Below are 17,932 nucleotides of genomic sequence, written 5' to 3'. Positions count from 1 at the left end.
TCTGGAGCACAATTTACTAGATTGAGCAGGCATCCAGGCTGCCCATGTGCACATTTTCCATCTTTCTTTCCTTCTTCCCTTCCTTCCTTCCTTCCTTCCTTCCTTCCTTCCTTTCCTTCTTCCCTTCCTTCCTTCTTTCCTTTCTTTCCCTCTTTCCTTTCCTTCCTTCCTTCCCTCCCTTCCCTTCCTTCCTTCCCTCCCTTCCCTCCCTTCCTTCCTTTCTTTCTTTCTTTCTTTCTTTCTTTCTTTCTTTCTTTCTTTCTTTCTTTCTTTCTTTCTTTCTTTCTTTCTTTCTTTCTTTCTTTCTTTCTTTTCTTTCTTTCATTCTTTCTTCCTCTCTTCCTCTCTTCCTCTCTTTCTTTCTCTGTTTCATTTCTGCTTTGTTTGATGCTTTGACCTGACCAAAAATGCTAGTGTTCTCGTGTTCAAATCTGGCTCTTCCTTAGTTTAAAAATTGGTTCCTTTACCCTTGTACTTTCCTTTTGGGCCATGCAAACAACAATTGAAGTTGTCTAAATAATCAGGTTCCTCCTAACTTGGATTAAACAAGGAAAAGACTCCTTTATAGGAGAATTACATGACAGGACAAATAAGATCATTTGTATTAAAACATTTGATTCTTGGGTCTTGTTTTTCCATGATGACACCTAAAGAACCATCCTTTTTAGTCAAGTTAAACATATATTATACTTTTATACTTTTAAATGGTGTCTTAGGCACAAGAATATTGGATATAAATAGAAAGTAGGATTTGGTTTTTAAATGAATATCACATCTCAAAATACTGCTTTCTTACCTTGTTCAGTGTGTGTAAGATCCAATTCATGTTTCCAGGAGCTTCATAATATTTCTAAACTAGAACAGGAGGTGGGGATGGTTTGTTAGGTGCAGTTTTCCCATAAAGCATCTGGGCATCATTCTACTGTATTTTTAGCCCAATCTGTGAATATTATGGTCAGCTTAAGAGTTTCATCTCTATTTAAACACAACCCTGAAAAGTACTTCTTTGCCTTCAACCTTTATTTAAGCACAAATTCTTTTTTTTTTTTTCAGGACATCGTTGAACCTTTGTTTTCACTGTTTCTATATGTAGCCCACATGCTGAATATAATAATGGGCCAATGGGTTTTTTATTCAGTTTTTTTCATAACTACAGATGAATAAAAATTATTATACTCTTTTTCCTCCCTGAGCCCTAAGTTCTGGACAGTACTCTGTGTTGTTGCATCCAGAATTACTATCTATACTCCTCTTGCACCTCTGACAGTCCTTCTCCCTGAATTACATCCTGTGCAAAGATCTTAAATGAGGGTGTGTTTGCTAGTTAACTCACTTATGGTGTATCTGAAAAGATCTGTATTATCTCCTCTTCTTAAATTGTGTTTTTTTCCTCTGTACAGTATCCTTCAATGTAATTTTGTCTATTATGCCTTTTTTTTTTTTTTTTGGCTTCTGTTGCTGTTGTTGGGAAGTCTGTTAACAGCCTGTTTTGTTCCTTTATAAGTGACTGTTTTTCTCTCTGATTCTTTGGAGAACTTTTTTGGTGTGCTTAATGGCACTGTGAACCTGCCTCCTTGGTGCCTTGATTTCAGACTTTAGCATCCAGAACTGTGGGGGAATAAATTCTGTTGTTTTAAGTTGTCAAGTTTGTGCCATTTGGTTATAGTAGACCTAGGAAAGTAATACACCCCACCTGGCAATGAACCTTGACTCGTTGAGGTGCTGGCTGAGAGCAAAGGGGTATGGGACGTCCCCTTGATGGCAGTGAAAAAGGCAGTTAAATACCAGCTGTAATCATGTGACTGCTGCAGAGATGGGGATTGTAATAATTACAGGTATCTCCTCCTTATTTTGTTATAAATATGTGTATATGTTAAGCAAATTTTTTTATTATTTTATTCCCTTATCAGTTTACATAAGATGTATTAATAATAGTTAACTTTGTATCATGGTCTTTAAGTTGCAGGGTATCAAAGGAGAAGGGTAAAAACCACCTAAGAACTTTGTTCCTCTTCTGAGTTAACATGTTTTTAGTTGTATGCAGGATAATTGTATCACATTAGCAGAAGTGAAGCACAAATTCTTTATATGCAAAGATGCAGGCGTGGCAAGAAAAACAGATCTTCAACATTTGCTTTTGAAACAGACCTATGAAAGTTAGTTAATTGTAGATATCTAGTAGAAATATGGTACAGATAGTCCATTAAATAAATTTTATTTTCATATCTCCTTGTTCTTAACAAAAGATAATTCCTTTTGACTTTTGTTTTTTAATGAAAATGTTTCGGTTAAGAATTGCTAAGAAATCCACGGACAGAACAAAGACAATAATGCTGGTGCCCATTTCTTGCCTCTTGGTGGCTCCATTTAGTAGCAGCATCTGTGACACTAGCTCTCCCAAGCGCCTGAAAGTGCTTTTTCCATTTTTGCCTTCTGAACCCTGCCCCCTCCTCCTCTTTCTTGTTCTTCTTCCTCCAAATCAAAACTGCATTGCCATTAAAAAATAATAATACTGAGGTGGATTTATGACTGGAGGGATAGAGGTATGGATAGATGGAAGTATGATAAGCCAAGTCTAGTAAGTTGTTAATGGTAGAATCTTGGTGGAGGATATAGAGTCATGCACTGAATCTTAATTCTTTCAGCTTTGCCATGTGTTTGAAAATTGTCATAATAAAATCTCTTAGTAGTGGTTATCCACAGAGGATGGGATGACAGAAGCTTTCACCAAATCTGTGTTTAAATTTTTTGCAATTATATAATTAAAGAAAAATGAAAATTATTCTTTTTAAAGCTACATGAAACTGTCTTCACCAATGACATCACCAAACTATTGATTGAATTACTTTTCATGTTTGAAATTTACATTAGGCCATGCTAAATAATTAAGAATATTTACAATGATTCAGCTGTCTGAAGATGACCATATTATTACAGTAAGAAATTGGTTAAATAGGCTGGATATAGATAGTTAATAAAATACTGTGCAGCCATTAAAACTTAGAGAAACAAATACATTGACATGGAAAAATTTATAATATGTTTCCTATGCTGTCTAGAAAATTATGCACTTACATGTATGACTGGAAGTACATAGATACAAAAATATTACCTCTGAATTATGAGATGATGAAGTTTTTCTCTCATAAGGATCTTTTTAAATCCATATTTTCTATTTTTTCCTTAGAGTTTCCGAATGTTTTTATTTTAGTAGCATAAGAAAGAAGAAAAACAGAAAAGACAAAAGCCATGCTATTTTCCGGTGACAGTGGAGCAGGGAAACTTTGGTATCTGTAAATAACTTTTGATCAAGCCAAAAAGCTGATATGTGTTTTTCCTTTTATCTGTATCACTGAAAGCTACTCTCTTACATTTTCTTAATCTTGTTCTTAGAAACAGTGCATTTGAAATATGTAAAAAACAAATAATTTTATTCATTCTTCCAAAACTATTGTAGTGGACTTGACTGGTAGCTTTTGAAAAGAAAGTTAAGATGTTTTCATGCTGCTAGGCCCAAGGCATTTTGTACTTGGAAGTCTCCTGTCTTTAATCTCTAATTGCATTAAATTTCTGAGTCTGACTCATGAGGAAAGGAAGCTTCAAAGCAGAAATAAGAAAATCTAATTTATTTCTAAGTATAATAAACATGGATATATTTCAGACAGTATGATACCTATGTTCCAAGTGTCCTAACCAGAAAAATTAAGAGTTCAAGGAAGTGCCAGTTAAATAATAAAAATGGTTTTCTTATCATGGATCCCTATTCTCCAAGGAGATTTAAGCAATGGGCTGAAATTAGGTAATCTTTACACTGTGTCTCTGAGAGGGTTAGAAGGAAGGGACTATTACTATTAATTTTTATCCACCAGTAACATTTATTAACACTTACTTTGTTTATGACCCTGAAGTTAACGTTTCACTTATTGTTTCCTCTCTTTCAAAGACAATTTTTTCGTAGATTTTTCTGTCAATGGCTGTGGAAAGAAAAGTTGGCCAGGAATTAAAGTAAAAATAAATAAAAACAAAGTTCGTCTCTGGGTTCCGGCTCTCTGGTCTCCTCACAGTGGATTATATGGAATGTGTGATTCACTTACATATGTACCCCTCTTCCTGTGTGCTGCTAGTCCACTCTGTGCTACAAGTGCCTTCAAGTCCCTCACAAGACATGACGTTCATTGTCTGCATCTCTTGTCTCCCCAGGTAAAATGTCCAGTGATCGAGCTTTGCGGAAGCAGCAACAGCTAAACAACCTCATCTATGTGGTGACAAATCAGGCCAGACCTGGTGACAGAATTGTGGATTTCTGCAGCGGTGGGGTATTATAGCTCTCCTTTATACTTTTTAGCCTTTCCCAGACTACGTGCTTTGACTACACTACCTTCACAGTCATGTTTTTATTTGGCTAGATTGTTGTCTCAGAATCATCAAAAGCCTCAGAGACCAAAGTTACCTTGTTTCTTTTTTTACCTTTTTCAGGGCCATGTTGGGATTGTTCTTGCTTACATGCTGCCATCATGCCAGGTAAATTCCGAGTAACATATGGAGGGAAACATTGGAAAACGACATAGTTCAGTTAGCTGCGTCTGGCTTATCCCTCCTCTTCGAGTTTGTAATCATTCACCCAGGTCAAATACATGGCATAGCCATTTCCTTTTTCCTCCGAACTAAACTTCTAAGATTCAGAATCTTAGGGGAAAAAAGTAGTTAGGACCACAATACAGTTTTTCATATTTTTAAATAATTTTAAAAAGAAATAATTATTCCACTGTTAAATAAAGTAATTAGTGAGGAAACAAGTTTAATTGTCAACATAGTTTTATACAGGAAATACCAGCTTCAGAAACTTGTTTAACCCATTCTTTGGGAGCTTGATTTTCATCCATTGTATCAGACTTGTAACAACAACAAAATTTTTTTAAAGAAAAAGATAAACCCCAAATCTGCCACCCTGATCAGGTCCTTTTCTCCCCCTGTTCTCATTAAGCCATCATTCATGAGGATGCCTAGTGCTGCAAATTCTAAAAATGCAAATACATTTTCAGTCACTTGCTTTCACTCAATATTATATTACAAATATTTTCCCTGTTGAACATAGTTTTAAATAGCCTCATTAAAATATCACTAAAATATGATTTCATAATATTTTTAAGTAAATGTAGCATAATTTATACAATCTTTACCAACATTTGTTAGAAGTTTGTGCTGGTTTTAGTCTTCTGTCATATTTAATCATTTCCTCACAGTGACTGTCTTTCAGAATAAAAGTCCAGAATTTGATGTCATTTTTTTCAGAATACAAGCTGAACTGGGGCAGATTCTTTGCTTGCAAGCTCTCTGAAAGTTACAAAATAATTACAGTGATTATTCTCAGAAGAAAAAAATGTGGAAGAACTCATAGACTGGCCAGAATGACATGTAACAGAATGGTGGAAAATGGGCAGATATTATTCTTTATCTTTCTTAGAAAATAAATAGCAAAATAAAGAATACTAGGAGAAACAGGCAGATGTCTGTTTTATCACTAAGGAAAACAACAACTTCATGTTGGAGTAAGAGGAAGAAAGCTCACAGAGCGGAATCCGGGAGATGTAGAGGCAGGGATATGGTGTCTTTTTTTTCCTTTCCTAACTAATGGTTCTGGGAACTTAGAGATGTTTACTGGAAAAGGGAAGTTTTAGCTAGAATAAAGGCTGGAAAACCTTTGACACCAAATATACCCCCAGTTTTTTATACAAAGGGATCCAGGGCTTTTCCATAAGGATAAGCATAAGGACAAAATAAGGACTGAACCAGGAAAGATAGAGATGAAAAGTGATTTAATTCTGCCCACCATTCTCCATCCTAACCAGTGATGGTCTCCCCCTTCCTTGGCCTGGATGACTATTAGAAATTCTTGGGGAGAGGGCATGTGCTTAGCATGCACAAGGTCCTGGGTTCAATCCCCCATACCTCCATAATTAATTAATTTTAAAAATTTAATTACCTTCCCCCTAAAAAAATTAAAAAAAAAAAAAGAAATTCCTAACTGCTTGCCCCACCTTCTGCCTCACCCCCACCAATCCATACTGTACACTGCAGCAGCTTAACCTTCTTATATCACCCATGATCTGGATCCTGGTACCTCTCCAGCCTCATTTCTGCCCTCCACACCCTGTCTCTCCATCCCCACCATCACCATCACACCAGATACACCAATTTATCCGTTCTTAAAACACACCAGATCTTTCTCACCTTGGGCCTTCGTGCATGTTTCTCTCTCTGCCTAAAGCACTAATTCATTCGCTAGGCTACTTTCTATTCATTTTTCAGGCCTCAGTTAAATGTTACTCTTTCACAGTAAATGACTAAAGCCTTCCTTAGTCATCAAGGCTGAGTTCTCTGATAACACATTATATGTCTTTCATTAAACATTTATCACTCACTGTATTATAATTGCCTGTTTCACTTATATCACTACATCAGTAAACGTTAGTGTTCAAGGGCCTTGTTCATTTTTGTACCATATTGTCTGGCATACTTCCTGACACAGGATAAGGATCAATATAATATCATCTATGTTATTAAAGCTATTAAATACAGTCATAATACTTTGCCATAATGTCTGAATTATGTTACTAAATATGCCATTATTTCCTGGGTGAAATCTAGGTTACGTTAATAGAAAACAAGGAATTATCATTAATTCGTGCTAAGAAGAGAAGTGACGAACTAGGTTTAAGCAACATTTGGTTCATTCAAGCAAATATGGAGTATTTTACAGGGATGTTTAATATTGGGGTAAGTAATCGAGCAATTTCAATTTCCTTAATTACTAAATAAGAAAAATGATATGCCTTAGAGTAAATAAAGGAGGTAAATCTATATTTTTGCTAAACAACGAATTTATAACTTTTGTTTTCTACTGTCTATAAAGTATAGCATATTAATGAATATTACTGTATTCATAGCACTTCATCATTACATGGTAAGGACAATATTTGTTCCTCTACCAGATAAGAACCTGATTTTCTTCACTGCAGAATCCCCAGTGCCCAAAACAATGTTTGACACATAGCAGGCACTTAAAAATAGTTATTAATTGAATGATTTATTGAGTGAATTCTAATGAAGATGACTTCCCTTGGTTTATTCCATATTTTTAGAAGATAATGAAAGAAAAGAAAAAGAGACTATAATAGAAAAAAACAACTTGTTAATAACCTGTAAAAACTAGAGTTGCTTTTAGATAATACTTTCTTTAGCAAGAATTTGAGATCTACATGTATTTTTTGCTTCTAGTTGCTAAATATATATTATATGTAAATATAATATATTCCAGTATATTGGTGATGTTTCTGAAACCTTCAGATTAAATCGTTATTGTTTGATATTACTAAAAAGACCAAAGATAATGTGATTCTGTCAGCTCATTTAAACCCAGAGTTATATGCTGTGGTGGAACTTTAGCATTGCTGCTGTTCTTGTATTTGTTTCAAATGATTTTTATAAGACTTATTTCTATAAGACTAAATGCTCAAAATAGAAAAATACATAATAACATAAAAAAGAATCACTAGTATTTCTGCTAGTGAGAGATAAATACTGTTAAAACCCTTTGGTCTTTATATATTTATACACACAAACAAATGCATATTTACATATGTTAACATTGTTGAGATCATACTGTATCAATCCTGTTTTACCTGAAATTGTCATACTTTCCCTATTCATTGATCATATTTCTTTTTTGTTGTTGTTAGTATATTGTAATTATTACTATTATGTATATCTTATGCATCATTTAAGACTTTTGGTAACTTTGCCTAATCACTTTCCAGGAAGCTGGTGCTAATTTGCATTCCCAACTGTGTATGTTCATGTAACTTACACAATAGGCTTGTATAGGTGGAATTCTTGTCCAGTTTCAGAAGCTCAGACCTTTTGTCCAATGAAGTTCATTTCTTAAATATCAACAACTGCAAATTTGTGGAGTTTGTTGTCATTTTTATGGCCTAAACATATACAATTTATTTCTTTTGTAGACATGATCTAGATTGATTATCTCAAGCCAAGCTTATAGAAAGAGAAGTAAACTATTAAGAAAACTGTTAATTAGGATATTCAGGAAAATACAGACATCTGATATAGCAAATTCAAATTAAATATATGTTTATTTGCAGCCTACAGTTTACATAAACGCCAAGGTTAAGGATAAATCTTCTCCCACAAAATGAGCCATTAAACGAATGCTCATGTTACCAATACACCAGGCAGAATGTAATAGTGCTGCCTGTTTACCCACCTCTCAGATCACAAAATTCCCAACCCGTCAGCCATGCATCTCTTTACCTGCCTGTGACTTAAAGGTGCTAAATCATTCTGGCATATTCTTGTACCTTTCAAGGTCATATAATTCACTAACTCCAGCTAACAATGTATATGTCTTTTGGGAAGTAATATTTCCTCTTATATTTCATAATAATATATCCATAATGGTTTTTTTCTTTCATAATTACCTTTGTCAAGATATATGGAAAATGAATTAAAATTACTTGAAGAATTAAACTGAAATGAGGTTTACTCTCAAGAGTATAATTTGCCTAGGAGGATAATTGAAGTTTTGTCACTAGATAAATCAAACTAAATGCACCAGTGACTCGATAACTCTTGTATTAAATAGATTCCAGTGAAAATACTGTAGCTAGAGTGCAAATCAGAATAACCAGGTATTGGAAATGCATTAAAACTCCATAAATTCACATTTTTGTGGTATTTCAAGTAAGGGTTTAGCTAGCATTTATCTTTGCTTATTAGTAAATGCCTTTTTCTTTCACTATTTTTCTTTAGATATAAAAATTAATGATGTAAACAAGATTTTAAGGGGGGAATTTTAAAGTTTTGAACCAACTATCTTTAGGAACTTTAAACAAACCAATTCCATATAAGAATTGAAATACTAATTATTGGTCTTATCTCTGTTAGTACAACGTATCAGGCAAAAATGAATAGATTTACTGACTTTTGTTAAACTAGTTTGATTTGAAATAATGGGAGAGAACAAATCTAATTATTTTCAGATTTTTCAGCAAGGTCTTCCATTACCCCCACAGGCTATGCTTTCCCCATATAACCAGAATCAATTAGGTAATACTGGGTTCCAAAGAGTTATTTTGTAGTTTCTGATTTACACTGTGCTTATTTGAGAAATACATTTCTTTAGAAATACAGATGTCTAATAAGCTTATAAAAACATTCAAAGTCTGTAGTAACCAAAAGCATTTCAACTTGAACAATAATGATATTCCATTCTTGCTCTTAATATTTGCAAAGATTTTTAAAATATTATTACTCATTGATTGCAAGACTTCAGTAGGGTGAGGGGGTTAATCATACAGGAGCTTTGAAATTTTTCATTTACATGATATTTGTAATGATTTATTAATAACATGAAATGTTATGGTAAACAGAGAAAATAATTAAACATAATGGTTAAGAGTATGGATTTTAACATTGAGTTTAATTTGTGCTAAAGAAAGCCTTAGCTTAGCCATTTACTAGTTGTATGACCTTGGGCAACTTATTTAAACTCATTGATCCTCGGTCTTCTCATCTATGAAATAGGTGTAAAATATCTGGCTCTTAGGATGTTGATACAATGTATGTGAAGCACTTAGCAGATTTCCTAGCATTTAGGAAGTACCATATTAAAAAACTGGGCCCCTTTTTACTCTGTGCAGTGCAGTCTCAACCATATGAAAACTGCATTAAAAAGGATTGGAGGAAATTATGCTAATAGTTATTTTTTTCAGGTGGCTGTCTCTATATACTTTGTAATAATATTTTTCTTTATCCAGAATTTTCAAAAATTCCACATTTAACATACTACTATTTTATCATCATAATAATATAAGCAATAAAAATAGAAGAAATAAATATGTGTGCTTTAATATTTTATAGATAAATACCTAGCTTATTTAACCAAGAAAGGCTATTAGGACCCTAAGGGTTACCACCAGGTATCTAAAAGAATTCTGAAAATAGTGTGTGTATATATATATACACACACACACACATATGTATATGATTTCTTTCAAAACAAGTATTTGATTATTATAGAAATACCTTTTGATTGGCTTACTCTGATTTTGATTATAATGACTATTAATGTCCTAAGGAAAATATGAAAGTTTTTTCAAAATTAAGAAACATCCAAGAAAGTTTGTTTTTTCCTTCGAGTTTCAATACCTGTAGCTATATGACCCTGAATTGAGTATGTGTTATGAATTGAATGTTTGTGCCCTTCCCCCACCCTGCCCCATAAAAAAAGAATGTATATGTTGAATTCCTAACCCCTAATGTGATGATATTAGGAGGTGGGGCTTTTGAGAGGTAATTAGGTCATGAGCGTGGAGCTCTCCTGAGTGGAATCAGTGCCCTTATAAGAAGAGAAAAGAGCTTGCTTCCTCGCTCAGCTTTCCATCATGTGATAACTGGCCAACTGCAAACTCACCATCAGAACTGCCAGCACCCTAATCTTGGACTTCCCAGACTTACAACTGAGAGGAATAAATGTCTGCTGTTTAAGCCACCAAGCTTATGATAATTTTTTAAGAGATATATATCAATTATCATACCCTTAAAGGGTAACTTAGAAGATTGCTTTAAAAGTGGACTTTTTAAGGCTTTTTCTTTAAAGAAGTCTATTATTGCCTTCTTGTCTAGCGCAAGATAAATAATTTTTATTATTGTTAAAGCTTACTTTACAAGATTTTACTTTTTAAGACCTAATTTATAATGTGTTATTATTGATACCTATGCTCTCAAACAATATAACAGAAACCTTGTTGTGAAACAGTATTACTGAAAGACCCATGACTATGGAAAGACACACTTTGCATTAAGAAACAAGAGCTGTGTCAATGCTAAACAACCTGCCCACCAAAATGTTTCAGTTGGATAACTTCAATAGTAACATAGACTCATCTCAACCAGGTGACGAGGCATTGATTTCTAACAGTATTGGTGAATATTTTCGATTTATCAACATATATCAAGATCTCTAAAAAGTTTATTTTTGAGTTCTGTATTTACTTTTTTATTTTTTATCCATACAATTTTAATATGATTGTTTATGGTTTATCAGTGCTGAGTGCTTAATTACAAGCTCACTTCTAGTTAATGTGTATTAGTGTACAATTAGAAGCAACATATGCAATTGTAGAAGATAATTCAGTAACATTTTTGATGAATGATTTAAATCTTTGTTTTAGAAGCAAAGGAACTTGAGAAATTATATATTCTGCAAACACAATTTTTAAAAAATCTTTAGGGCAATGAAGGACTTCCCAGGTGAACATGGCAGATAGAGATATTTCAACTCTCTTCTCCTCAAGAAAGATCAGACCCCCAAATAACAAAGAGAACAAGAACCAGAAAATCATATTCCGTCTTTGATGAAGCAGTGTTCAAGGTTCTGTAACTTGAACTACAGTGTTTGAAGACAGAATGAAGACTGAAGAAATAAATTATTGAGTAGAGAAGAGGAAGATCACCCTTAAATGCCTGGTGAGAGGGAGTGTCAGGAGGGCTAGCAGGAAGCAGGTCACTTTGCTCTCGCAGAATCCCAGAAAATTTCAGGACTTCAGGACACCAGACACCTCAGATGAAGGGGGTAAGAAGGAGCTGAAATCATGTTTAATTAAAATTTTTATTTAGAGACCCAGATGCCCACCCCCACCTTGTGTAGACAAGTGACTGTTTCCCCCTGATTCCTGCAAGAGACCAAAAGTTTATTCTATAAGAAAAGTATAACAGACTTTCCAAGTATAGGGAAAAAGAGGGCAAGGATGATGTCACACTGAAAATAAGAACTGAGTGCCTTTAATTCCAGAATTCCTTCAGAAGCTAGAATCATCTCTTCAATCAAAGAGATTATAAGATCCTCCACTACAGAATCAGAACTGTCCCTAGAGAGAACAACTACAAATACTGTAGCTGTTATTTAAATAATAAAAAAAAAAGCCAGCTGGCCACCTGATCACCTAATCACGAGGGAAACCCACCAGTCTTCAACCTTTTCACTCAGAACTTCCAATCAATGTTTTAATGATTCACTTTTTTATATGAACTGACAGCCAAGGAATATCAAACATGGAAAACTTCCAAAATAGAAAAATCCAAAGCAACAAACACGACAAAGTGTCTTATTTAGGAGAGATCAGAGAAGATAGTGCATTAAGGAAACAAGGACAGAATGAAAAAGAAAAAGAAATGAACCATCAGAGAATAAGAAAGAACTTCTTGGAAACTGAAAATATGTTGACCAAAATAAAAACCAAGTAGAAAATCTAAAAGATCAAATGTAGATAATCATTTGAAAAAAAAAGACAAGAAAAAAAGACATAGAAATAGCAACTGAAAGAAACATTAAAAAAAAAAATAGAGATTTAGTCCATGAATCCAATACCTCAGTAAAAAGAGGACCAGAAAGAGAAAGCAGATAAAATGGTGGGGAGGAAAATCAAAGAACTAATATAAGACAATGTGTCAGTAATGCAGGTTGTGTTTCTCTTGACTGAAAAAAGCCCACTTGAGAAATGATCTAAAGCAAGGCACACTATTGTGGGGGGAAAAAAGAAGCGTTGTGATATAAAGAAGTTCCTAACACTCTCCAGGGAGAAAAAACAAAAAACAAACAGAAAGTTTGGAATCAAAATGCCATCACACTTCTCAGTAGCAACATGGAAGGACTAGAAGGCAGTGAAGCAATGCCTTCAAAATTCTAAAGGAAAGTTTCCAACATAAAATTTTACACCTGACCAGTCAATCAATCATGTATGAAAGTAATAAAGAAAATGTCAAGGTCTCAAGAAAATGTACACCAGGAAACTACAAAGAAGATGTGCTTCACCAATACAAGAGAGTAAATAATAAAAAGGGATAAAGTGGTCTCCAATACTGAGCGGGTATTGAGAGTTCCCTGTATGACGGCAAAAGGACCAGAGCCCGGCCGCAGGCCTATAAAGCATTGAGTCCATATTTTAGTAAAAGGCCAAAAGGCTCAGAAAAGATGTCTTTAGGGAAGAAAAATGGAACTGGCCAATTATTTGACAATTTTCACACAGTGGAAAATAGTACCATAGGGTATTTTACAGGGCTTTTGGGCAGGGAAAGTCTTGGATGTTAAAAAAAAAATTGTACAGCATACTTAGTTCAGCAGTGAACTATATATACAGTTATCTACAAAGCAATAATAATAAAAACAGTGCATGAACACAACTAAAAGAGAATGGGAAAAAGGAAAAGGTATATCAAATATGCAAGAAAAAAACCTCATCTTCCATAACAGAAAATCAATAGATAATGTCTAGTATTTCCAAATCAAGGAGTAATATACATTTATTGTATAGAAAAACACAGATGGATTTCAGGAAAGAAAACAAATGAGTTGAAAAGCATTAGCTTTGTACACCAGATTTTCCTTTGCGGTAGAGAAGTGTATGTAGACCAAGGGACTCTTTTTATAATTACATGCCTTTTAGCATTATCTGAATTTTAAAGCCAATTACATATAATATAATTGCATGGAAGTTTTTTAAAGAGGGGGAACATGAGTGCGCAACTGGGACCAAGCTTGCTTCTGTCTAAGATACCTGGTTAAGAATACCTCTTTGAGAAGCAAAGGCTCAGAGCATGAATGGGCTGGGGCAAATTTAGAGATCATTCAGTTCAACCTTCTCATGTTATAAACACAGAAGTTGAGGCTCCACCTAGGGAAGAAGAACACAGCAAGAAAAAAAAAATTATATGCATTTCTCTTTGTCGTTTCCTTCCTTTATCACTTCCTTTATATGTAACCAGCACATATTTCATTCCTCCTTCTCACAAATCAGTGGCAAACCTAAGAGTGATACCCAGAAATTCTTCATTAAAAAAGACGGTCTCTAAGGCCCCTTCTAGCTCCAAGTATGCTGGTTGGTGAAGGCGTGGCATCATATAATGGAAAGCCTGCGAGCTTTGGGGTCAGACCTGGATACAGAGATTATCTGAACATGGTGACACTGGACATGTTATTGCAAGAGATAATAAGATCTATTTAAAGTGTTAAATTTCTTTTTTTAAAAAAAAAATAGAATCAAGTGATTAAATCAAGAAAATAAAATCTATGTAAAGATTTTGACATCTAGCAGATATTGGATACATGCTAGTTCTCTGTGGTGGTGTAATTCCAGAAGATAGTAGGACCAATGAGATGAATAAAATGAGAAGGAGTATACAACAGTCCCCACCCCGTACCTCCGGTTTTGCTTTCCTCAGTTTCAGTTACCTGAGGTCAACCATGGTCCAAAATTATTGAACGGAAAATTCCAAAGAAAAGAATTCATGGGGCGGAGGGTATAGCTCAAGTGGAAGAGCACATGCTCAGCATGCATGAGGTCCTGGGTCCAGTACTCCCTCTAAACATAAAGAAGTAAATAAACCTAATTATCCCCACCCCAAATAATAAAAATAAAGAAAGAAAAGAAAAGCAAACAATTCATAAGTTTGAAAGTCTGCACTCTCCTGCTCCCACCAGCCCAGGACATGAATCATCTCTTTGTTATGTGCATCCACCCTGTATACACTCTCCCCCTATACCCACAGTACAGGAAAAAACACTACAAATGACCCTTGAACAACATGGATTGAACTGCAGGGGTCCACTTATACTTATTTTTTCAATAAATATATACTGCAGTCTACATGATCTGTGGTTGACTGAATCCACAGATGTGGAACCATGGACAAGGAGGGCCAATTATAAAGCTACACTCAGATTTTCAACTGCATGGGGGGGTCGGTGCCCCTAACCTCCACATGATGTAAAGGTCATCTGTATTATAGAGTTTGGTACCATCCTTGGTTTCAGGCATCCACTGGGGGTCTTAGAACACATATCCTCTGCGGATAAGCAGAGGCTGTTGTATTTGTATAGAGGAATTATCTAGAATGGGAGGCCCTAAACCGTCTGAGTTGGAGTCCTTAATTTGTTATGTCACCTGAAACAAGTTACTTAACCTCTCTGGGCTTCAGTTTCCTCATCGTAAAATAGTACCCACTTAGATATTTGTATACTCATGTTCATAGCAGCACTATTCACAATACCAGAGGTGGAAGCAGCCCAGATGTCCATGGATAGATGAATAGATAAACAAAATGTGATATGTGTTTGTGTGTGTGTGTGTGTGTGTGTGTGTGTGTGTGTGTGTGTATAGTTGTCCCTTGGGACCCCCTCACATACCAAAATCCAAGGATGCTCAAGTCCCTTATAAAAACAAATGGCATAATATCTGCATATAACCTATACACATTCTTTTATATACTTTAAATCATCTCTAGATTACTTATAATACCTAATACAATGTAAATATTATGAAAATAGTTGTAGGTACAATATAAATACTATGTACCTAGTTGCCGGTGCATGGCAGATTCAAGTTTTGCCTTTTGGAACTTCCTGGAATTTTTTTAAAAAATATTTTCAATTTAGTTGAATTGAATTTGCAATTGCAGAACCTGCAGATTTGGAGAGGTAAGTGTATACAATGGAATGTTATTCAGCCTTTAAAAAGATGGAAAGCCTATCAAATGCTACAACATGGATGCAATTTATGGATTATACTAAGTGAAATAAACCAGTCACAAAAAGACAAATACTGTATGATTCCACTTATATGATGTAACTAAAACAGGCACATTCATAGAAACAGAAAGTAGATTAGTGGTTACCAGGGGCTGGGGGGGAGGGAGAAAAGGGAAGCTGTTGTTCAGAAGGTTCAGAGTTTCAGTTTTGCAAGGTGAAAAAATTCTGAAGATCTGTTTCACAACAATGTGAATATACTTAACACTACTGGACTGTATGCTTAAAAATGGTTAAGACTATAAACTTTATGTTCTGGTTTTTTAACCACAATAAAATAGGTTAAAAAAAATTAGTGCCTGCTTCATAGGGTTGTTGTGTGTTAAACAAGTAAACACATGGAAAGCACTTAGCATATGCACTTATCATTATTCAGTAATATTAGATTTATAGTATTATTATTATCAGTACCATTCCCTATTTCGTGAAAATGCCTTCTGTATTTTCCAGTTTTCAAAGTGCATTGGTTATCTACCAAAAGTGATCAGTTAAGCTTTTTTTTTAATGTAAGTATTATCAACTCATCAATTTAATGTTTGAAATACTTCAGTCCATTGACATTATTGCTCTCATTGATGCTCAAATATTCCCATCTTTGTTCAGTGGGAGCCTCTTGGGTTGGCTCCTGAGTCTTTTTGACAAGGCTTCAATAGTATTTGATAGTATCCATGGTTTCAGAACAACAAGGTGTTCCAGCTCATCTTATGTATTTCCTGCCTCATGTCTGACATCAGCTGTGTCTCCAGGGAGCTCTAAATTCTTTTTAGAGCAAATGCTATTATTTGCCACATTCTAAGCACTAAGGATGGTTATTGCTACTGGTTTGGTTTTTGTTTCTAGGCTTTTCTGAGCTAGGCAATACCTTTTTTTTTTTTAAACAAAATCTTCATAGGTTCATACTGATAATTCCAACTTAAATTCTGTACTGTGGGATTTTAACTTAGCCTTACTTATCCATCTCTTATCTCATCTTTCTCTTATGCTAAAAAGAAAAATTTTTTCCTAATAGCACGTTTCTTAATTTATCTCACAATATACATGTTAGAGTCCTAAAAACAACACAACTGCCAATGATGATTACTGAAAATAATTTGAGAATTTTTAAACGTTATTTGTCATTCAGTGACACCATCCATGGCCATGTATGGAGACAGTCCTCATTCTTTTTCAGAGCTGCAGAGTAGTCTGTTACATTTATTCCACCAATGCTCTGTCAATGGAAAATTGACCTGTTTCCATATTGTTGTTATTTCATATATTGCCTCAATGAATAACTGTTTTTTTTTTATTTCTGCCAATGTGTCCTTTGGATAGACTTTTACTAATGAGAGCACAAATTCCTAAATTTCTCCTCCAAAGGATTGTAACATTTTTGTATTCCCACCAGCAATATATTTAATGGTGTCTGTTTTCCCACAGCCTAGCCAATAGACTGTTACCAAATTTTAGGATTTTTGCTACTTTATTGGTGATAAGAAGTATCTTAATAGAATTTCAATGCTTATTTCTCTTATTTCGAACAATATTAAACAATTTCGGTTTAAGGCCTATTTACATATTATTGTTTGTGAATTGTCCAAATCTTTTGCCCATTTTACTGTGAGATTATTGGGCTTTTTCTTTATTTTTAGAAGCTTGTTGTATGTTAGGGGTATTTCCCTTTTGCTATGAATTGCAAATCTTTTTCTCACTTTATCATTTGCCTTTTTACATACAGTTTTTGGTTTTCTGACATATGAAAGTTTTTTTTTTATTTGTACTGTGACATATTCATTAACCTTACCCCTTATTGCATGTGGACTCTCAGACATAGTCAGGAAATTATTTCCCATTCCCCTAGGTTGTGGAGGAATTAACGTATTTTTTTGTTTGTTAATTTGTTTTTGCATGTTAAAGCTCTAATCCATTTGAAATGTATGTGTGGTGAGAGGAAAGGATCTAATTTTATTTTTTCTATAGCTATCAGGTTAACTCAACATCACGTATTAAAAAGTCCATTTTCCCCCACGTTGTTTGAAGTGTCACCTTTGTTGTATGCTAAATTTTCATATCCAAGTGGTTCCATTGATCTATATCTCTCTTCATTATTTGCCGGTTATTCTGATCTGCATTTGGTGACAATGGAAATTAGGAGCATGTGATGTAAGAAAACCTTTTAGACCTAATAAAATCTATCCTGTAAACAGTTCTTAGATTTAGTTGTTTAAAGGAGGGAAATAAAGTCACTCTTTTGCACGTAACAGAGGGTATGTGAACCTAAGTAAAGGGTGGTTT

General features: G+C 34.4%; 1 protein-coding gene across 2 annotated transcripts in view; it reads left to right on the top strand.

Annotated features, from left to right (window-relative positions):
- Positions 1-17,932, top strand: part of GSTCD (glutathione S-transferase C-terminal domain containing) — a 106,530-nt gene that overhangs the window by 76,540 nt on the left and 12,058 nt on the right. For both annotated transcript variants that reach the window (XM_072939333.1, XM_072939339.1), the window contains exons 6-8: positions 4,201-4,316; positions 4,477-4,521; positions 6,649-6,777. In XM_072939333.1, the coding sequence (XP_072795434.1) occupies positions 4,201-4,316; positions 4,477-4,521; positions 6,649-6,777 (290 nt within the window). The remainder of the gene's footprint in view (positions 1-4,200; positions 4,317-4,476; positions 4,522-6,648; positions 6,778-17,932) is intronic.

The sequence above is a fragment of the Vicugna pacos genome, chromosome 2 (assembly GCF_048564905.1).
Source record: "Vicugna pacos chromosome 2, VicPac4, whole genome shotgun sequence".
Classification (NCBI taxonomy): Eukaryota; Metazoa; Chordata; class Mammalia; order Artiodactyla; family Camelidae; genus Vicugna; species Vicugna pacos.
This window is presented reverse-complemented; position numbering and strand designations above follow the sequence as displayed.